Source organism: Parus major, chromosome 3, assembly GCF_001522545.3.
Source record: "Parus major isolate Abel chromosome 3, Parus_major1.1, whole genome shotgun sequence".
Classification (NCBI taxonomy): domain Eukaryota; kingdom Metazoa; phylum Chordata; class Aves; order Passeriformes; family Paridae; genus Parus; species Parus major.
In genome coordinates this window covers 57914530-57932353 of record NC_031770.1, presented here as the reverse complement: position 1 = coordinate 57932353, position 17824 = coordinate 57914530, and the positions used below count along the sequence as shown (strand labels likewise).

General features: G+C 37.4%; 1 protein-coding gene across 10 annotated transcripts in view; it reads left to right on the top strand.

Moving 5' to 3' along the window:
* Positions 1-17824, top strand: part of EYA4 (EYA transcriptional coactivator and phosphatase 4) — a 145106-nt gene that overhangs the window by 89159 nt on the left and 38123 nt on the right. For 7 of the 10 annotated variants that reach the window (XM_019006195.1, XM_019006193.1, XM_019006194.1 and 4 more), the window contains exons 4-6: positions 7734-7858; positions 8989-9057; positions 14011-14103. In XM_019006195.1, the coding sequence (XP_018861740.1) occupies positions 7734-7858; positions 8989-9057; positions 14011-14103 (287 nt within the window). The remainder of the gene's footprint in view (positions 1-7733; positions 7859-8988; positions 9058-14010; positions 14104-17824) is intronic. The other 3 variants (XM_019006197.1, XM_019006198.1, XM_019006196.2) reach the window with 1 other exon arrangement.

The following is a 17824-nucleotide window of genomic DNA, read 5'->3' as shown; positions in this document are numbered from 1 at the left end:
TTATTTCAATCCTTGTTGGCTTTGGACAAGTCGGCTACGTGTCTAACAGGAGAATCAAGAAATGGCTCCTAGGTATTCTAAGTTTTATTCAAAAGTGTTTAAATCCAAATTAATTTTACATTTAAATACATTTTACATTTTAATTGTGACAGGTAAATGACATTCATCCCCAATAAAAGTCAGAAAGTGGTGAAAAATTATTGTAATGTGGATTTGTGGCTGACTGAACTGCACTAGAATAGACAGTTTTCTGTGGTTTTCTGGAAACCACATTAAATGACATTAAACTGAAATAAAATGTCTCAGTCAATCAGAAACAAGGGAAACCGTAGAGTTACTGACTTTTAAGCAAATAATGGTTTTCAGCAATTATATAGCACAACAATCCAAGCCGTCTAAATTCATTGGTGTGTTTAATCATTGTAAGAGCAAAACTAAACTTTCCTTTATGCACAAGAAGAAAATACCAGATTTTCTTTTCTGACAAAAATAAACTTGATTTTTAAAGCAATTATCTTCCACAGTATTTAGTCTTATCCTCACACTAGAGTCACAAAGAGCAAATACATATATCCTTTTCAGTAAGAGAAATTAATATCAGCTGATTACTAAAGCAGTAGTCATATACTAGATCAACAAAAGCTTCAGCCTTTGGCAGTTGTTCTGCAGTGAGAAAAGAGGGAAGCATAGGTTTAATAAAGCCAAAAAATGTCTGACACCTAATTGTTAGGAAGCACAGAAAAGCTCAAGGTGGCACAGGGTCAAAAAAAGGGAGTGTGATAGCAAAAGCTTAACTGGGGAAATGGGAATGGGGGTTGGGAGAAGCTGCAGTGCTGTTAAAAGAAATGTCTTTTTCTCTGGAAGTGAATGGAGTAAGGGGCCAAGCTACAATGCCGGCCTTTGTCACCAAACCTGCTCGCCCGCCTTCTCAGCTGAGCCCTCTGCATCAAGTGCATCCCAGGCACTGACACTGTCTGCCTGTCAGACAGCTCCTGTAAAGTAATACTGTCTGCATGAGGGTTTTTTCTCCTGGTATTAGGCTTGAATAGCCAAGTGAAGAACAATAGGCAGGAAAGCAAAACTGAGATACAATCACAGCTTGTGCTCCTTCATGCCCCAAAGATTTACCTAAGGAGTCCCATCCTCTGTAAGACAAGCAGTTTATTTGGGATGGAAAAAGCTATTAAACAAATTCAGGCACTTTTGAATTTTCCTCAAATTATTGTTTTGTTGTACTAGAAGGACCCTCCCCAGAGTGCATTTATTGCAATATCTGGGTATGGGTGCTTTTCCTGTGAGCTTGGACTCATGTGCTGGGAAGCTGCATGGGGATACTCAAGCTTGTAATGAATAATGGATAGGGGAGTCTAGTACAGCCCTTACTTTATATTTACAGTTTTGCAAAGCTCAACTTTGTGATAATTTTTATTTTTTTATTACCTATGTGGTATTTCTTAACACGGTAGAAAAACCTGGATGTTTTAATTCTTTGTTTCACTAAGGGTGCCTCTCTTTGATACCCTCTGTCTGACAGTGGTTGTAGATTGATGGAAGTATTTTTATTCTTGGAATATCAATGTGACTTTACTTTTGCCTCTTCCCATTACTTTTTTTAATATGAATGTTGACACTGTACTTACAAAAGAAGCAGAAATTACACAGATATAATCTTTCTTCTGTCCCCAAATGATGGCAAAAAGTTTAGCACTCGATTTCTGTATTGCTAAAAAGAAGAAAAAAAGTAATAAAAATAAAACTGAGGAGCATTTTCTGGTTTTATTGATATAACATGACATTATTTTATTGCTTCTTAACACTGTATTGCTTTACAAGTTAAGAAAGGAGGCCTCACAGAGAATGGGAAGCGTCCAGTGCTATTATTTGATTTTAAATCTGGCAAGCTGCCAGATCTTGTGTGTTGGAGGAGCAGCTATTGGGACATTGTGCCTAGAATAGCAAAAGTTCTGCTATTTTGGCCATCTACTAAGATTAAGAAGATCTAGAGGAGGGCTTGATGAGCTGGGGAAAACAAGAGGAGTAATTGTCTCAACGGACCAAATTTATCTCATTGGTTGTGCTCTTCCTTCCTTAACTTTTACAGTGACAAAAAAATGACAAAGGCTGCAATAAACAGTGTAAAACACATGGAAAAGAAAATATTAACTTGTGTTTTGGAGTTAACAAAATAATTGGAAATGTTATGTATTTGAGGAGCTTTTTTTGGCTGTGTGTTTTGTTGCACTGTTGATGGAAATCTTCCCTGGAAAGGAGGTGGGAAGTTTTTCGTTGTGTATACACTTAAACACGTGTTTTTGTGTATACTGAGCACCAAAGAATTATTATAAGATTGGATGTATCTGTGTGTTAGTGTACATGTTGTATACAACAGTATATTCCCTGGAAAACTGTCCATCATCCAGAATCTATCTCTCTTCACCCTCTTTCTTGCTGCCCACTGTAGCCTTTGAAGGGCTGGTGTAACTTCTTTTTAATTGAATTACTGTTCTTGTGGGTGCAAGTAAACATGAAAATATCTGGTATAACTATGAATGTAATTTTTTTTAAAAAAAACAAACCTAAAAACAAAACCCCAAAACACCAAAAAAAACCCACCACTTTATAATTGTGGTGTTATCTAAATTATTGATTGATTTAAACTTTATTGCAGACTTTATGAAGATTGGAGAATGACATTTGTGTATGTGCATCCATTCTGATTGTTTTTGTCAGAATAAAGGCTTGTATGAACTAGTTCAGACTGCATGTGAAAGACAGGTGAGCTCACTTGTCCTGTTCAGAACATTGCTGAAAGATCTGCCTAAAAAAATTTATGTGGGAAAAAGAAAAAAAATGAATCCACTTGTCTTTAAAACAACAGTGTAGCTGGTCTGAGAGCTGAGCTGATACCAGTAGGAAACAGATTTAGCCAAGTTTGAACAGTTCTGTTATCCAACTTTCCTATTGCACTTAAAATTAATTTAAGTTATAAAGTTAGTTTAAGTTAATTTAAAGAAATAAAGTGAAAGTCCCTGTTTGCTTAGTTTCAGAACCTCCAGGGTAGCTGGTAACTTAAATGGACAAGATTCCAGGATTCTGTGAGAAACTACAGAATGTTTTCAAGAATTGGTGTTACAACAGGAGGGATACTAGAAAAGCAGGGGAGAAACTAAAATAACAATAATAATAGTAGTAGTAACAATAACAATAATAATAACAATAACAATAACATCATTATCATTATAATTCTTATGTGCATTTTTTGCCTCAGTGAAGTTTAGTGAGATTCTGCTAAAGAAATGTATGTGGTGAATTACCTATCAAAGAATTGTAAATACTTTAAAAATTTTTGTTATGATTATTTACAAGCTAAATTAAATTTTTTAATTTTCAGTAGCCTCTATGTAATTCTTCTTTCAGTTCTTCTGTAATTTGGATTTACTTCAAATTCTGCACAAAGGAATTGGTATTTGTAAAATGTTCTGGTTAGGCTGGGATTTGAAGTACTTTGTTTTCATGTTAGAATATTTATTCTTTTATAAATCTTTGTTAAATTATTTCATACTTTCAATCTTGTTGGTAAAAAAAGTTTTAACTGGATTATGAAGCAAAAAGTTTACGTTTTAAAACTATGTCTTAGGTTTTAAAATAGTCTCTTTCAAGAAAGTTATGTAAATATGTTCTACTTGTAGAACTCATAAATAATCAATGGAGTTACAAGCTGTGGAAGGACCCAGCTCTTAGTCCACCTTAATAATAGTTAAACTGTAAATGCAGATGGATAACACAGTTATAGCAACCCAGATTTTCTGAAAATAAATTTTATGTCTGCTGAAGGAAAGCAGTGAAAAAATAAATATGTGATTGTAATGAAGGGGCAGGGGGAAGAGGAATTTTAAAATTATGTAGAAGCAAGGCTTGAGCTTTTTACCTTTAAAACAACAGAAATGAAAGCTGTACAGAAATAGAGAGATGAGGTTGTCAAATGGGGCAATCATAATTAATCCTACTTGCACCTTCCTCTGCCAGGTTGAGTTATGGTGCTGGGCTCTGCACTCTGGTGGTCTGGGGTGGGGCACAAGTTCTGCTCATCCACACTTGTAAAGATGTGGAGAGGGAGGAATTTGTCTCTTTGGATGCTGTTCCTTCATGCACTTCTGAGCATAGGCTAACCCTTGAAAAGATGTAACTTCAAGCTGGGGAACAGAATATGCTCTAATGGGCAGGGCCCAGAGTCCCCCACAGACATATTTTTGATTCAAACCTTCTTCAGTTGGGTAAGGTTGTCCACAGCTTGGAGTGCTTGGAGCACTGAGATCTGGGAGACTGTTCTGTGAAATGGGATGTTTTAGAGACTTTTCCAGTAAGCCTCTGAAATGATCCACTAAGCATGTGCAAATACCAACTTTCAAAGAATTTAAGCCCAGCCAAAGCAGAATAAAAGACAAATATGTCTTGCCAGGTTTCTGTTTTTTGCTCGGAAGCTGAAAATAATGCAAACCTTCTTCAAACAGTCAAAAGATAAATAAAAAATCTTCTTAGCAAACAATCCATTTCCTGACAAAATGTATCTTTTTATATAATGTAGAATTTTACTTAATTATTCTAAAAAGCAGTTGGAGACAAAGGAGGGGGAGAACTAAAGCTCACTTATGTACCTGGCAGAGAAATGAAATACGTAAAATAAAATTGTACAGTGTAGTTTTTTTTAAGCACCTTTAACAATAAACTTTATTCCATCTGGAATTGGAACATACTGCATTTAGTAGAAAGGGGTCTTAATAAATAGCTGCATAAACTTAGAAGTATTAATTACTCCTTCAGAGATTTCTTTGAAACTTTTTTTAGTGCAGGAAAGCACATACTGAACCTGAACCTGCTTCTGATTAAGTCAGTGAAAGCAGGACTGTGATAAACATTTAGTTTGACAAAATGAATTCAAGATGTTGGAATTATTTTGCCCATTTTACTAAACATTTTTCCTGAATCCTCCATTCAGTTGAAGATAAGATTTTAGTAAGTCTGTTACATCTTCCTGAGAATTTTTTAGCTAAAGGTAAACTAAATGCATCCAGAAAAGTGAATTGAATTATATACACTACACAGAAGGTAACATGAGCATTTCTGTAAATAAATCACATAGGGATATATTAAAGTAATCCCTCTGCTTGTTCACACAGGATGGAGCACCCAGGATAATACAATGTATACACATGGTTTTGTGAAACTTTTTATTGGTTTGGATATCCTTTTTTATTCTTCATAGACTACCAACAAGTACAAGATGTCTTTTACTCATGCAGAAAAAAAGTCTATTTTTGAAGGCACTACTTTAAAAATAGTTTTAGCTAATTAACTTGCCATGTCTGTGGATGGGATGCCATTTGTTACAGAAAATAAATTAGGACAATAAAAATACTTCTCTGCATAGAAGTTTTCATGCTAGTTTGGAACAAAAAGTATTAATTTTACCAAAATTTGGTTGTTTATATTCTTTGCCAAGAAAATAAGAGTTAGTGGACTTAGTTTTCTGATTTAAAAAAAATAATTATTTGATTAAGAAAATGTGATTCATTTGACTGTGGAAAGTGGTTAAAATGGATACTTCTTAAAAAGACCGGGTAGGTGAATGAGTGATTTTGCTTCTAAAATGCCGCTGAAATATTTGCACCTGTGGCAGCGATATGTGGTTGCCTGAAAAAAAATTATTGTAACTTTCACACAAACCAAGAGGAAAAATCCACATGTGAACTTTCTAAGCTGGAACTGCCCATTAGGTATCTGTGTGTTGATCGTACTTCAACAGGAAGTCCTGATATTTAAAACTGCCAAGTGAACACGTGGGGAGCATTACACTGTATATGCAATGAACTACGCAGTGTTTATTTTGTGTAGCATTCTTCTGCTCCCTTAAATACATACAAGATGGAAAATCTTAGACTTTTTTTAACCTTTAGCTGCTATACTTGTACAGAAAGTACTAAACAAAACCTGGCAGACTTGTAAACAACCTGAGTTCATTTTATTTCATCTAACACTGATCACATTTCCAGTAGACAATAAATATAATGCACTGCTGACAGATGTGTAGAAATGCATACACAATTAGATGAAGAAATTGGGCTCAGTGCAGTTCAAATCTCAGTTTATGCCTTTGTATTTCCTTGAATATGGCTGTAGAATTCTCACCTGCTGATGTTTAGCCTGCAGTTTTTTCCTGCTCATCCAGAGTGCTGCTGGGCAGGCTATCCTGCCAGCAGCGTAGCCAGTGCATCTCATTGTTGACTCAGGCATATACTTGAGTAAGTGGGATTCTTGGCTTCATATGGCTTCAGGTAAAGCTTTCATTTATTTTGCCAGTTGAGATAGAGTATTTGCTACATTTTCTCAAATATATTCAAGACATGAAAGCTCTGAATCGCTATCTTGGATTAAATGCAGGTAATGTGAGGGAGTAAATCATCCAGCAGATCAGCAGAACTAGGAGCACAGAAGCCAGATAATTTCATTTTCTTGAGGTGTAAAAACACCAGATTCAGTCAGCAGACCCTTATTTGATGGAAAGGTAGTGGGGTTTTATTTGTTTGTTTTTGCAGAGAAGAGGATGTGTGGAGCACAGAAGACAGGCAATTTCAAAGTGAAACTTGAAACAAATTTTTAAGATGTTGGGTGTTGCCCTTAACGATTTTCCATTGATTGTCCTGGTCAGAATATGAATACCTGGGAGCTGTTTTTACTGAACCATTCCAACTGCTCGTCTCTTTCCTCTCCATCTCAGCCTTCTACAATCTAATTGGGCTTTTACATCCTCTGTAAGACAATCTTTCTGTTGGTCTTTGGAGTATACATATGGTAAATCATTCTCTTGTTACAGATGGGCTGGCAACTTTGCTTATATATAGCAAAATTGTTTCTCTGGGGGCAGAAAAATCTGTGTAATTAATATATAAATGAAGCAAGGAATAGGCGAGAGCACACACTGCAAATTGGATTGCAATTACAGGTCTAACAAGAAATGTTCCTTTTCTGCTCTGTCTTTGTCTGAGAAAGGCAGATCTGTTGTCGCTGCATGAAAGCCATCTACAGGCCCTCAGTGTAATTGTGATGCTGGAATTCATTGCAGTCTGAATCCACTTGAAATTTTGCAAGCTTCCCAGAAATTACAGAGAAGAAAACAAATATCAAGTGATCCAAGAAGAATATACACATTTGTAGGAGTGAAGAATTTTCCAGATGTACATGAAAGTTCTGTTCATTCACTTGTATGGTCTGTTCCTGTAATTTAGTGTGGGTGCAGTAACTGCTGGTGGTTCATAATGAGAGGCAGAAGTTCCTGTTCTAGCTTTCTGTGTAACGCTTGACTTTTCACCTAATTTCTCTATTTTCCTCAGAAATATCTGTATACCTGAATTTGTTCATTTATCTGCCCATCCATATATGTGCACTACCTTATGCACAAACTCTGTAGTGTGTTTCAGTGGCAGTTTCATAGGCCTGTGTCACTTCATAATACCTAAAGGAAAAGGGGAAAATAGTGGCATTGTTGCTCCTACCTGTTTTCCTAGGTTTGGCAAAATGCAAAGATGTCAAAGGAACCTGTGCTGATTTGTTAACCTGGATGAATTGCAAACTCTCCATATCAAAAAATAAATAAATAAATAAAAATATTATAGAAAAAGCAGATTATTTTAGATAGTATCACAGTGCATTAATTCTGTCACCTTGTTTTTTAACAGGTCTATGGAAATGCAGGATCTAGCCAGTCCTCATAATCTTGTTGGAAGCAGTGATGCACCAGGTAGTTCCAAGCTGGATAAATCTAATCTCAGTAGCACATCAGTCACAACAAATGGAACAGGAGGTAAGTATAAGACACAGCTGGCACACAGAAAGTTTTGGCTAGTTTTTAGTCTTATGCATTTTTTACCATAATTTCAAGAATGACTATATTTATAAAATCCAACAAGAGTTATAAAAAATTGGCAATCATACAAGTGTACATTTCTAATTCCAACATCGTTTCTTTTATTTGCACCAACTGAAATAAGAGGCAGAACTGAAACAAGGTACTATAGTGAAATAAGGAAAATTTTTGAATGGTTGATTTGAATATGGTGTTAAATGTTTGCTTATACCTTAAGTTGGTAACTTAAAAAATAAACTGTATTTTCCTGTGTCATACTTCCTTGATGAGTTATAATTTACTCTTATACCCTGACTTACATGCATTTCTGTTAAATTAAAATTACTATCGAGAAGTGCATCAAAATTAGGCTTGGGTAATTTATTTATTTTTTTTCCTGAGGAATTTCAATTCTTGGGAGGTAATGAAAGTTTCTAATGAAGAGATTGTTAGATTTTCCTCAGCAGTAGCTGGTTCTCACTGCCAGAGGTGATATTGTAGGGACATGCAACCACAATACAGATTTCATTTTTTATTCCAATGCTTTCAGATAACCAATTCTGCCATAGTGGGAGGCAGGGTGCCACATTCTGAGGTGCAGTCCATGAAAGTTACACCATGGATATGAGTCAAACTAGAGGTTTTTTTTTAGAGTTCATACATCAGTGTATATTTTAACAGTTGGTACTAAGAAAATTTTTTTGGTTTGCTCTTTCTGGCCACAAGGTAGAGTATTTTATTCATTTACTCTATTTAAATAGAGTCTGTCAATGTCAATAAAAAGTGGATGTGCCTGGGAGGGTAACTGAGCTCTGCAAAGAAGGGCTGAACCATATTTTTAAACAGAATCCTTATTCCAGAATAAAGAGAAAACTTAAAGCATGCTTTTAAAGAACACTAGTAACTGGATGCCACTATATTATACAATGTGCATAAATAAGCCAGTTAAAATAATACCCATAAAACCAATACAATTATGTTAAAAGGCTTGACTTAGAGTGCCAAAACACTGATTTGCCTTGAAGACTATTCATTTACACTGAACAGACATTGGGAGAATGAACTGTTGTTACCATTCCTGTTCTCAGGAGACAACATGACTGTGTTAAACACTGCAGACTGGTTGCTGAGTTGCAGTACTCCCTCCTCTGCAACAAGTATGAGAGACCCTGGTACAGTGCATGCGTGTGTGGTGTGTCCCCATGACTGCTGTGTGACATCTCTTTGCGTTTGCTCCCGTCTTTTTTCATGCAGTTTGAGTTCTCAGGGGGCTCCCCCTCACCCCAAGCAGTTTTTTCCTACCCTTTCTCAAAGGCTTTTCCCACAAGCAGAAAACTGTTAGGAAGTTGCAACAAGTAGTTATCTTACGATGCTTTGAAAGTCATTTGATGAGCAAGGAGAATTTAACCCGCTTATAATTAGCTTAGCTGTCTACATGCTCTGAGTGACTGGGATTGTCTCGTGGTGTTCAGCATTGCTGGGAATTGCCAGGAGTCAGCATTGGTGGAAATCAGACAGATGGAATTTTGACAGAATGCCCATTTGCTTTTCATTTGTTTTTAAGTAGAGCACTGCATGATTACCTGAGCACAAGTCAAGGCTGACAGTATTGTTCTTACTCCTACTGAGGCTTTCATTATTAGTCAAACCTTATGTCTAATGTGCTGCCACATGTAACTTGCCACTTTATGAAATTTTGGCCAAATTTTCCAAGCTGTTGTTTTCATTTATGAGTTTCCTGACACGTATTATTAATTGTCATATGTTTTAAGGATTAATAATAATTCTATATGTGACATTATTGCAGTACATATAGGATTAATCATAGGTGCAAACATGCATCACTATGTTTCTCTGCAAGTCTTTACAAAGGTGCTTAAATTGTGCAGGCTTGGACTAAAGTTAGGAAGATTTCAAAAACTTGCCCTTTTAAGAAATGCCTCAGAATTAGCTTGTCATTTGTAAAACATATATATGCAAAGAAAATTTAAAAAAAAAAAAAGAAAGAAAAAGAGAGAGAGAAAGGAAAAAACTAAAAAAGTTGATGAGCACAAAAGATCATTTGCACTAGAATAGGACATTCCATGTGAATGCTTCTCCTCAGTTACAAGATTTTAAGTTTAAGAAAGACTGAGGTAACTTGGTCTGCACCTCATTTCAGCACGTTCAGGTAAACATGGAAGGTAACAATTTAAGTACTAATTATTAGTAATGAGGAAATACAGTGTGTTACTTGTATTAAATATGACTTTCCATAGGCAGTAGAATGCTTAGAACTGTGCTTCTGGTTGAGTATATTCCCAGGAAAACTCTAAAGGCTTGCTAAAAGAAAGAGGAAAATCATTCCTATGACAAGCTGTGGGGTTTTTTGATTTACACGAGCTTTTAAAATCAAATTTGTTTGCTGTAACTTCTGTTGCACTTGCTTGTCTTCCTTCATGCATAGTATTAGCACCTCTTGCCCCTAAAACTCTGCATTCATTTTCAGTCCTTAACATAGAGGAATACTTTAGAGAAAATAAAAAAGGGGTCAGAAGAGCAGCAGTCATTTTGATCTGCTAAATCCTTTTATCAAGGTATATTGTAGAGGCTGTTGCTTGTTGGGAGCTGTATTCTGAGTTAGCCTTAAAATAATGAAGTTGGACAAGATCCCTGGAGGTCATTTGGGCCAAGCAGTGCTCAGAGCAGAGCCAACTTTGCTGTTAGATCATGTCACTCAAGGCCTTGCACTGAATTTTCCTCCTACATCTAATTGGTTTTTTTCCCTTAGTGCAGCTTGTGTCTGTTCCCACCTGTTGTTTCCCAGGGCACCTTTTGACGTGTGTGCCTTTGTTCTTTGTCATCTTTGCACCTTCCCATCAGATAGCTGTGGGCAGCAGCGAGCTCTCCCCTCAGCCTCCTCTTCCTAGGACAGAACAAGCCCAGCTTCTTGTGTCTCCTTGTACATCGTGTACCTCAGCACCTGATGGTGTTGGTAGCTCTGCTCTCTCACTGTGTTGTCATGGTCTAAGGCCAGCTGGCAACTAAGCAGCACACAGCTGCTTGCTCTGTCCCAGCTGAAAGCAGAACAGGGGAAGTCTTCACTGGTAGCAGCACTCAAATGTATTTCCAGTTAGAGATTGTTTTTCATTTTATTTTCACTCTTTCAATATGTTAAACAGCAACAAAAAACAGCTCTCTTGAACTGAGGTTAGAACATTTTGTTTTTCCTGTTAGCTTTGTGCTTTTTTCCCCCTCTTCATTTAATGACATACAACATAAAGAAAAATAGGTACTTGTGAAAATCTCTAGCTACACTGAAGAAGGACCTTGAGGAATTCCTTACTGTCATAAAATCTGAATGCAGAAATGTAGAACTGTTTAAAATCAAGCACATATATACAACACTTTCTATAGGTATTTTCCAACAAAACTCAGTGCCAATAAAATGTTTTTCCTCAAGTACAGGAGAGTTTCTTTTGTTTTAGATTATTTGCTTGACAGGGAAAGAAAAGAGATGGTGTCTATTCGTGCTGATGGCAGTGCAGTGCAGCTGGCATTAACCAGATCTAGACACAATTCTAAAGTAAACATTTCAATTCATGACTGAAGTTTTTGTTAAACACAGTTAAACACATACTGTCTTCTTGGATGCAAAACTGAACATTTGTAGCTCACTATGGAGAATAGTGAAATACCTTCTTGAACAGAAAGAGATAAAGGTACTAAAAAGTACTTTTTTTCATGTAGGTAGATGCCCAGACTTTACAGAAGTACACAGAGGCATCCATATGCAGTAATCAGCAAATAAATTAATGTAGATATTTTTGGTACTTTTTGGTACTTTGTGCAACAACACATGTTCCACGTGACTGAGAAGTTTATTGGAGGCCATCATTTTGTGACAAACGACCCATGAACTCTTTCTTGATATGTTTTATTGATATGATGAAAATAAAATCACATCCTTCTCAAATAATTCTAGAAATGGGAATGACTGATTACTCTAATACTCTTGAGAATGACTTTTTTCATTTTGGGTTGGTTTTGTCCCAGTTTTTTTGTTGTTTTTTTTTTTCTTTTTAATGAAAAGGTAGTAGCTAGCAAAATGAGGAATACACAACTTGAAAAAATGTGGCTAAAATTCTTCCCTAATGATTCCATATTGAAATAATATCCTGCTGCTTGCAGGGAGACTACATGGTAGTTTAATGAAACAGAAGCAATAATGAAAAGAGGTTTACATTCAAAATTTTTTTACTCTCAGACAGTAAATGGAAAGGTACAGCTATGTAACTGAAACCAGAAGGTGTTACTTGGTTTGTTTGGCACTGGTGCACCAGTAATGCTGGAGGGCACTCTACTAGTCACAGAGATAAATGCATCCCCATTTCTCCTGCTTGATCCAAACTGGTGTCCCTCTGAATTCAGTGCAGGTCACTTGTACAGTTGTTGACATCAGCAGCATCCCATGTGACTTCCTGAAGTAAGATGCATTAGGCAGTATGTGAGTGGAAATGGGATGTGGTTTTGTAGGAGAGGTAACTCACAGAGGGTTTGTCACAGGCAGCTTTACTGGTGCAATTTCTGATCAACAAATCGCAGTGCTCACAGCCACAGGGAAGAATAGCAGAATGGGTCTGTAGGAGTTTTCTGGACATTTTTGCAATGAGGAAACTAAATCCTTTATTTACCTCATGCACTGCCTTTTCCTCTGCAGTCTGTATGAGTGAGCTAGAGGGCAGCTCAGGCTGTCCTTGGACTGAATCAGCCTCTGGGAGTGCCTCTCTATCTCATCTAGACATAAAGGGAGACTAGTAGGCACCTTTTATACTCTTGATTTAGGTGACTTGAATCTGAGCCACAGTTTTTAAATACATTGCCAGCTCAGAAACATGAAATTCCTCCCTTTCCCATACTGTTGCCAGTGCAGTCAAATGTGGATGCAGTGATGTTGACAGATGGGAGCTTTGGACAGCTTAGCTGAGGCCTCTCAGAGGCGTCAGGTAACCAGCTGGCAGAGAATGCCTTTCCTTGGCATGTGTTAGACCTGCTGGGGGGCTCTGCCAGGCTGGCTGTCACATCAAAGGCTTCTTCACAAATCCCAGGCTGTGCCCTCACAATCTGGATGCCTGACATGCAGCTGTGGTCGTTGCTTGTGCAGGTCTTCATTGCCCCTTCAATCTGTGCTGCTGGGCACCAACCTGTGATATCTGTAAGCATGTGATGACTGTCCATGCCCAGCCCTAACTGACCTTCATGAGGAAATTGCATTAATATGCTGAGGCTTCTGCATTTGCCAGTCAGATAGCTAACTGGAGCTGCAGTTTATTCCCTACTGCTGTTTTTACCACATCAATTGGATGGGCGGTTCCCAAATTTCACTACAAAAGTCCATGCCGAATGTTCTGTCCAGGTAACATATTAAATTACAAAATCTGTATTGCCTCTGTGGTGCTTTTTGTGCTTTCAATTACAGCTTGGATGGTAAGAGAGTGCATGACGAGCCCTAAGAAATAAATTTGAGTTTGGACTAGACCAAACTGTTTTGTAACCTCTGAGTAAGAAGCTGACTTATCATTTGTGTCTTACTCCAGCTCTTTGTCTTTTTTTTCTTTCCAACTTCTCTCTTCAGTTATGGAAAACTGCTTGCTGGTGACCCAGCTCAAAAAGGCCCCCACAGACCCTATAAAAGGGGAAAGGGAAGGGCAACATGCTGGCACTGTGAAAGTAATTTGCTTCTGTATTAGCATGAAACCATATTATAATAGTTTTACATGTCAGGCAGAACTATTTTTGTTATGTGTTATATCCCTTGACAGCTAATGTTTCCTTCCTCTGTGCTACTCTTAGGAAATTGTTAGAATCAATAAGATTTAGGTTGAAATCTCCCCAGAAGATATTCCAGTTGCTAAAACCAATAGCTGGATGAATGTACAGATGCAGAGCTGTGCAGATAAATGGGCATTCCTGTCAGATTCCTGTCGATTGTCTCAGTATGGTGCTAGAGAGAAGGTTGAAGAGGTTGCATGTGTGCTTGTTTGAGCTGGACTGCCACTAGTGAGACTGGTATGAGTGCTCCAGTACAAATCTAAAAGTAAAATCTCATGTCTACTTATTCTTCTATGTAGTGTCTCTTCTTGCAGTCAAAACAGAACCCATGAACAACAGTGAAACAACAACAACAACTGGAGATGCATCGCTTGACACTTTTACTGGGTCAGGTAAAGCCATAATAAAATGACATTTTGTTAGATGCACATTAATGCGGCATTTATAACCCTCACTAATGAACATTTGCATGGAAGCAATCTCTGCAAAGTTACTATAAAATATTATAGTATTTTGTACCTAATAATAATAATAATCGTAATAGAAATAATAGCTTTTTCATTTTTGTAAATGCAACTCAGAAATTTACATGATGTGTGATCTTAAAGCATACCTAATAATGATGCCTAAGACCACTGCTGTCTGCAAAAGTCTTAAAAATGATACTGTTATGATGGTACTGTAGATGTTTTTTCTGAGTGTTAGTCTTGTATGATATTTTATTTAGAAATAAAAAAATGAGATTGTATTTGTAACAGCCAAGCTAATTTGAACAGTTTCAAATATTAAGGTTTATACCTCAGTGCTAATCCTTTTACTCCTGTTAGCATTGTGTTAGTTTAAACACTGACCAGTTTGCTGTGTTGGTCTCTTTCCACTGGGATGAGCTACTTCCTTTCCAATAAAATAGTTTTGTTTTAAATAATCACAAGCTTCAATTACTTCTCAAAAATTCAAACAAACAGTGGTTTAAGTAGATCCTATAAATTATTAAAATGTGATGAACTGTGGAAAAGTACAGATAATCAGCCTTCAAATCATTAAGTTGAATCCTGCTAATAATAATATTAAAAAGGAGTGGAGGAAGAATAAGCTTTGCAGCTGGAAATACCAGTTCAGTAATGGTCTGACTGAAATGTCACCAAAGTCACAAGTCACCAGTACACACTGATGCTGCTATTAATTTGGTAGAGTTAGGTTGTCAAGCCCTATTTAAAATATTTTGGAAATCAGAATGTTCCTGTGTAATTATTTTTTTTAAAAAAAAATTGGGTTTTGGAATTGTATTTTAGCCATCAGTTAAATCTAGAAGTTGATTATTCAGAAAGGTATTCATAACTAATTTCATTCCTGAAGAAAAGGTAGTTTGTGAGCTTTAGAGTGTTTGCTGTTTCTAATCAGAAAAAGGAAAACATTTTCCTCATTATAATTATACTGAGAGGCTCCTCAGATTAAAGGCTAAAAAGTTCCATAAAATATTAAATAGTCTGGCCTAAAATTTAGTCTTTCACTCTGTTTTTACTCAGTGCTAAAAATTCATTACTAATGATTACAAATCATAAAATATCCAACATTTTATATTATTTTTTTCATTGTTGCTGTAATTTTATCAGCTTCTGCCCTGTATTTAAGGCAGCTGAGTTGTATTCTAAGGCAACATTGGAGTGCCAAGAATTGTAGCCTTCAGCTCAGGTTTAGACAACCAAGTAACAGCTTGATTTCCCCAGGTGCCACTCACCCGTCAGCTTCCACTGACTTCAAAAGAAGTTTTGAAATCTCTACACTTTAGATGTTTGGAAAGTTGGTGCCTCAAAAAAAAAAAAAAAAAAAAAAGAAAAAAAAAGGCAGGAATTTGAGCCTTGCATAATCCTTTTTCGCCTGTTAGCCACCTGTGTATTCAATGGAAATACAAACCTGGTTCTCAATTTAGTACACAAACTGAAGTATTAAATGAGTGCAGTCATTCTCAGTGGGAAATCAATAGTCTGCCTGTCTAGGTGACGTGCAGTCTTCATCATCAGAGTGGGACACAGAGCTGCCCTGACAACACACTCAGCCTTTCATAAAGATTGAAGATGTTACTTCAGCGTTTGTCTTTTACTTGTACTCCCAAATCAGACAATGTTTTTTTGCTCTAATTTTATGGGAAAAGTGCTAAAGAGCAGCAAAAACTCAGCAAAACCAGGATTTCTCTGAGTTTTTAGCCTAACTGGCTAGTTGGGAAGTTTAGTACTGCCAAAGACAGTAAATGCTGAGTAGTAGACAGATGTCATTTCAGATGAGCCACCTGCGACTGAAAAAATGCGTAACAAGGCCCAACACTGAACAGTTTGTTTTTTCCTGAAAACAGTTTGTGTTTTCCTGAAAATGAGGGACATATATGTGTTCCTCCCAACTATGGCAAAGTCATGATGCCAGCACTTTTCTGTGTATTATGAAATGAGATATGGGTGAAAAGAGAGCTGGTGCTGAGATGCATTTGAGAGCCTGCCATGCAGAAATCCTCTCCTTCAAACACTCTGCCCATTAAAATTGATTTCCCTGCTCCAAGGGCAATCAAAACACATGACCTACCCTGGAACTGAGCAGAAGGCTCAACAAGCCCTGTGGGGTGTAAAATAGTCATCTCTGGCCCTAATGACCAGCTGTAAGTGATGGTCAAACAGATTGTGTGAGGAATAGGGCAGGAGAGACGGATTAGACTTCACAGAAAACTGTGATTTGGTGAACTACTGGTTGAAAAGCTAAGAGGATAAAGCACGTAGTTCTCTTGAATTTAGAGTGGCAGTTGCCCTGGTGGCCTTGCCCTGGCTACTGGGATTGGCAGGATCCTATTCAGGGCTGCAGCCCATGTGTTGCAGCTCATGCTGAGGGCCCCGGTTCCCCTGTGCTGCAGAGCTGCCCCAGCAGAATCTGTGCCTCTGGGCAGGTGAGGAGTCACACTGTGCATCCCCCTTCCTCCTCCTTCAAGGAGGAAATGTTGGTAATTAGTGTCCTCAGTTTGTAGCTCTGTGATTCTGCAGCACACTCTCACTGGGCTGGGCATTCACAGGCCTGGGAGAGGCACACAGCCCTCTACTGAGATTTTCATGCACTGTGAATTCGTTGAAGCTGCTGTACTGTAATAGTGTGTATATATTGCTTACAATAGTGGATTAATTTGAGAACAGTTTTATCATTTTAGTGGAGTGGAGAGAGAGGTATGTGATGTTCTAATCGTTTTTATTTAGCATTTATTACACACATGTTATAGAATACAGTTTTTAGATATAGGAAACAATTTCTGAAGGCCATAAAGGTGAAGCTAGGGAATGTCACTGCTGTTTAACCTACATAACCTCCCTAATGCATAGAGATTATGATGGTACTTAAATGAGGTCCTTTTAACCTAACCTTTTTGCACAGAATTTTACAGATGTGTAATGAAAAAATGCAAAACTCCAGCCCACTTTAATATACTGAACATGCAATTAAAACAGTTAATGGCCATTTAAACCCTCCACAATCACCTTGGCCAGTTGAACTAAGAGAGTAACTTGAACTAAGAGAGTAAGAGCTGGCTGTCAGCTTGCCCCCTCTGTGAAATAACATTAATTGGGACTGGAGAGATCAAGGGTCTTATACCTGCCCTGAAGGGCATTCCTCCAGTAATTTCAAGTGGTGAAGTCTTAGGAATATTTGAATTTTTCAGAGAATAAACAGTTTTGGGGTTTTCTTAACAGTTTTTTAGCAACACAAAAGAGCATTTAGCCCCGTTTATATAATGCCTGTATAAAGTGCCACAAAACCCACAGCAGCCTGCCTCCACCATCTCCTCCACTGCCAGCAGTCCTGAGAGAAGGGAGATGTTAGGAGATGTTTGGCTATCCAGCAGCCAAAGCTGTTAAAAGTTTGATGACCCTTAAAATTAGTAGTTTCATCTGTGAGATACAGGTGTGGTCCACAAGCTCCACTCAGTCATAATGTTCTCTTATGCTAGGCCTTACACCTGTGTTTCTCAAACATCTCACAGTCTCAAATGTAGTGGACAAATTGCTGGAAAAAGCTACAGAGAAACAGTGAATAGAATGGACTTTTTGCTCTTGCCTCTTCCTCTTCCTGGTAGTATTATCA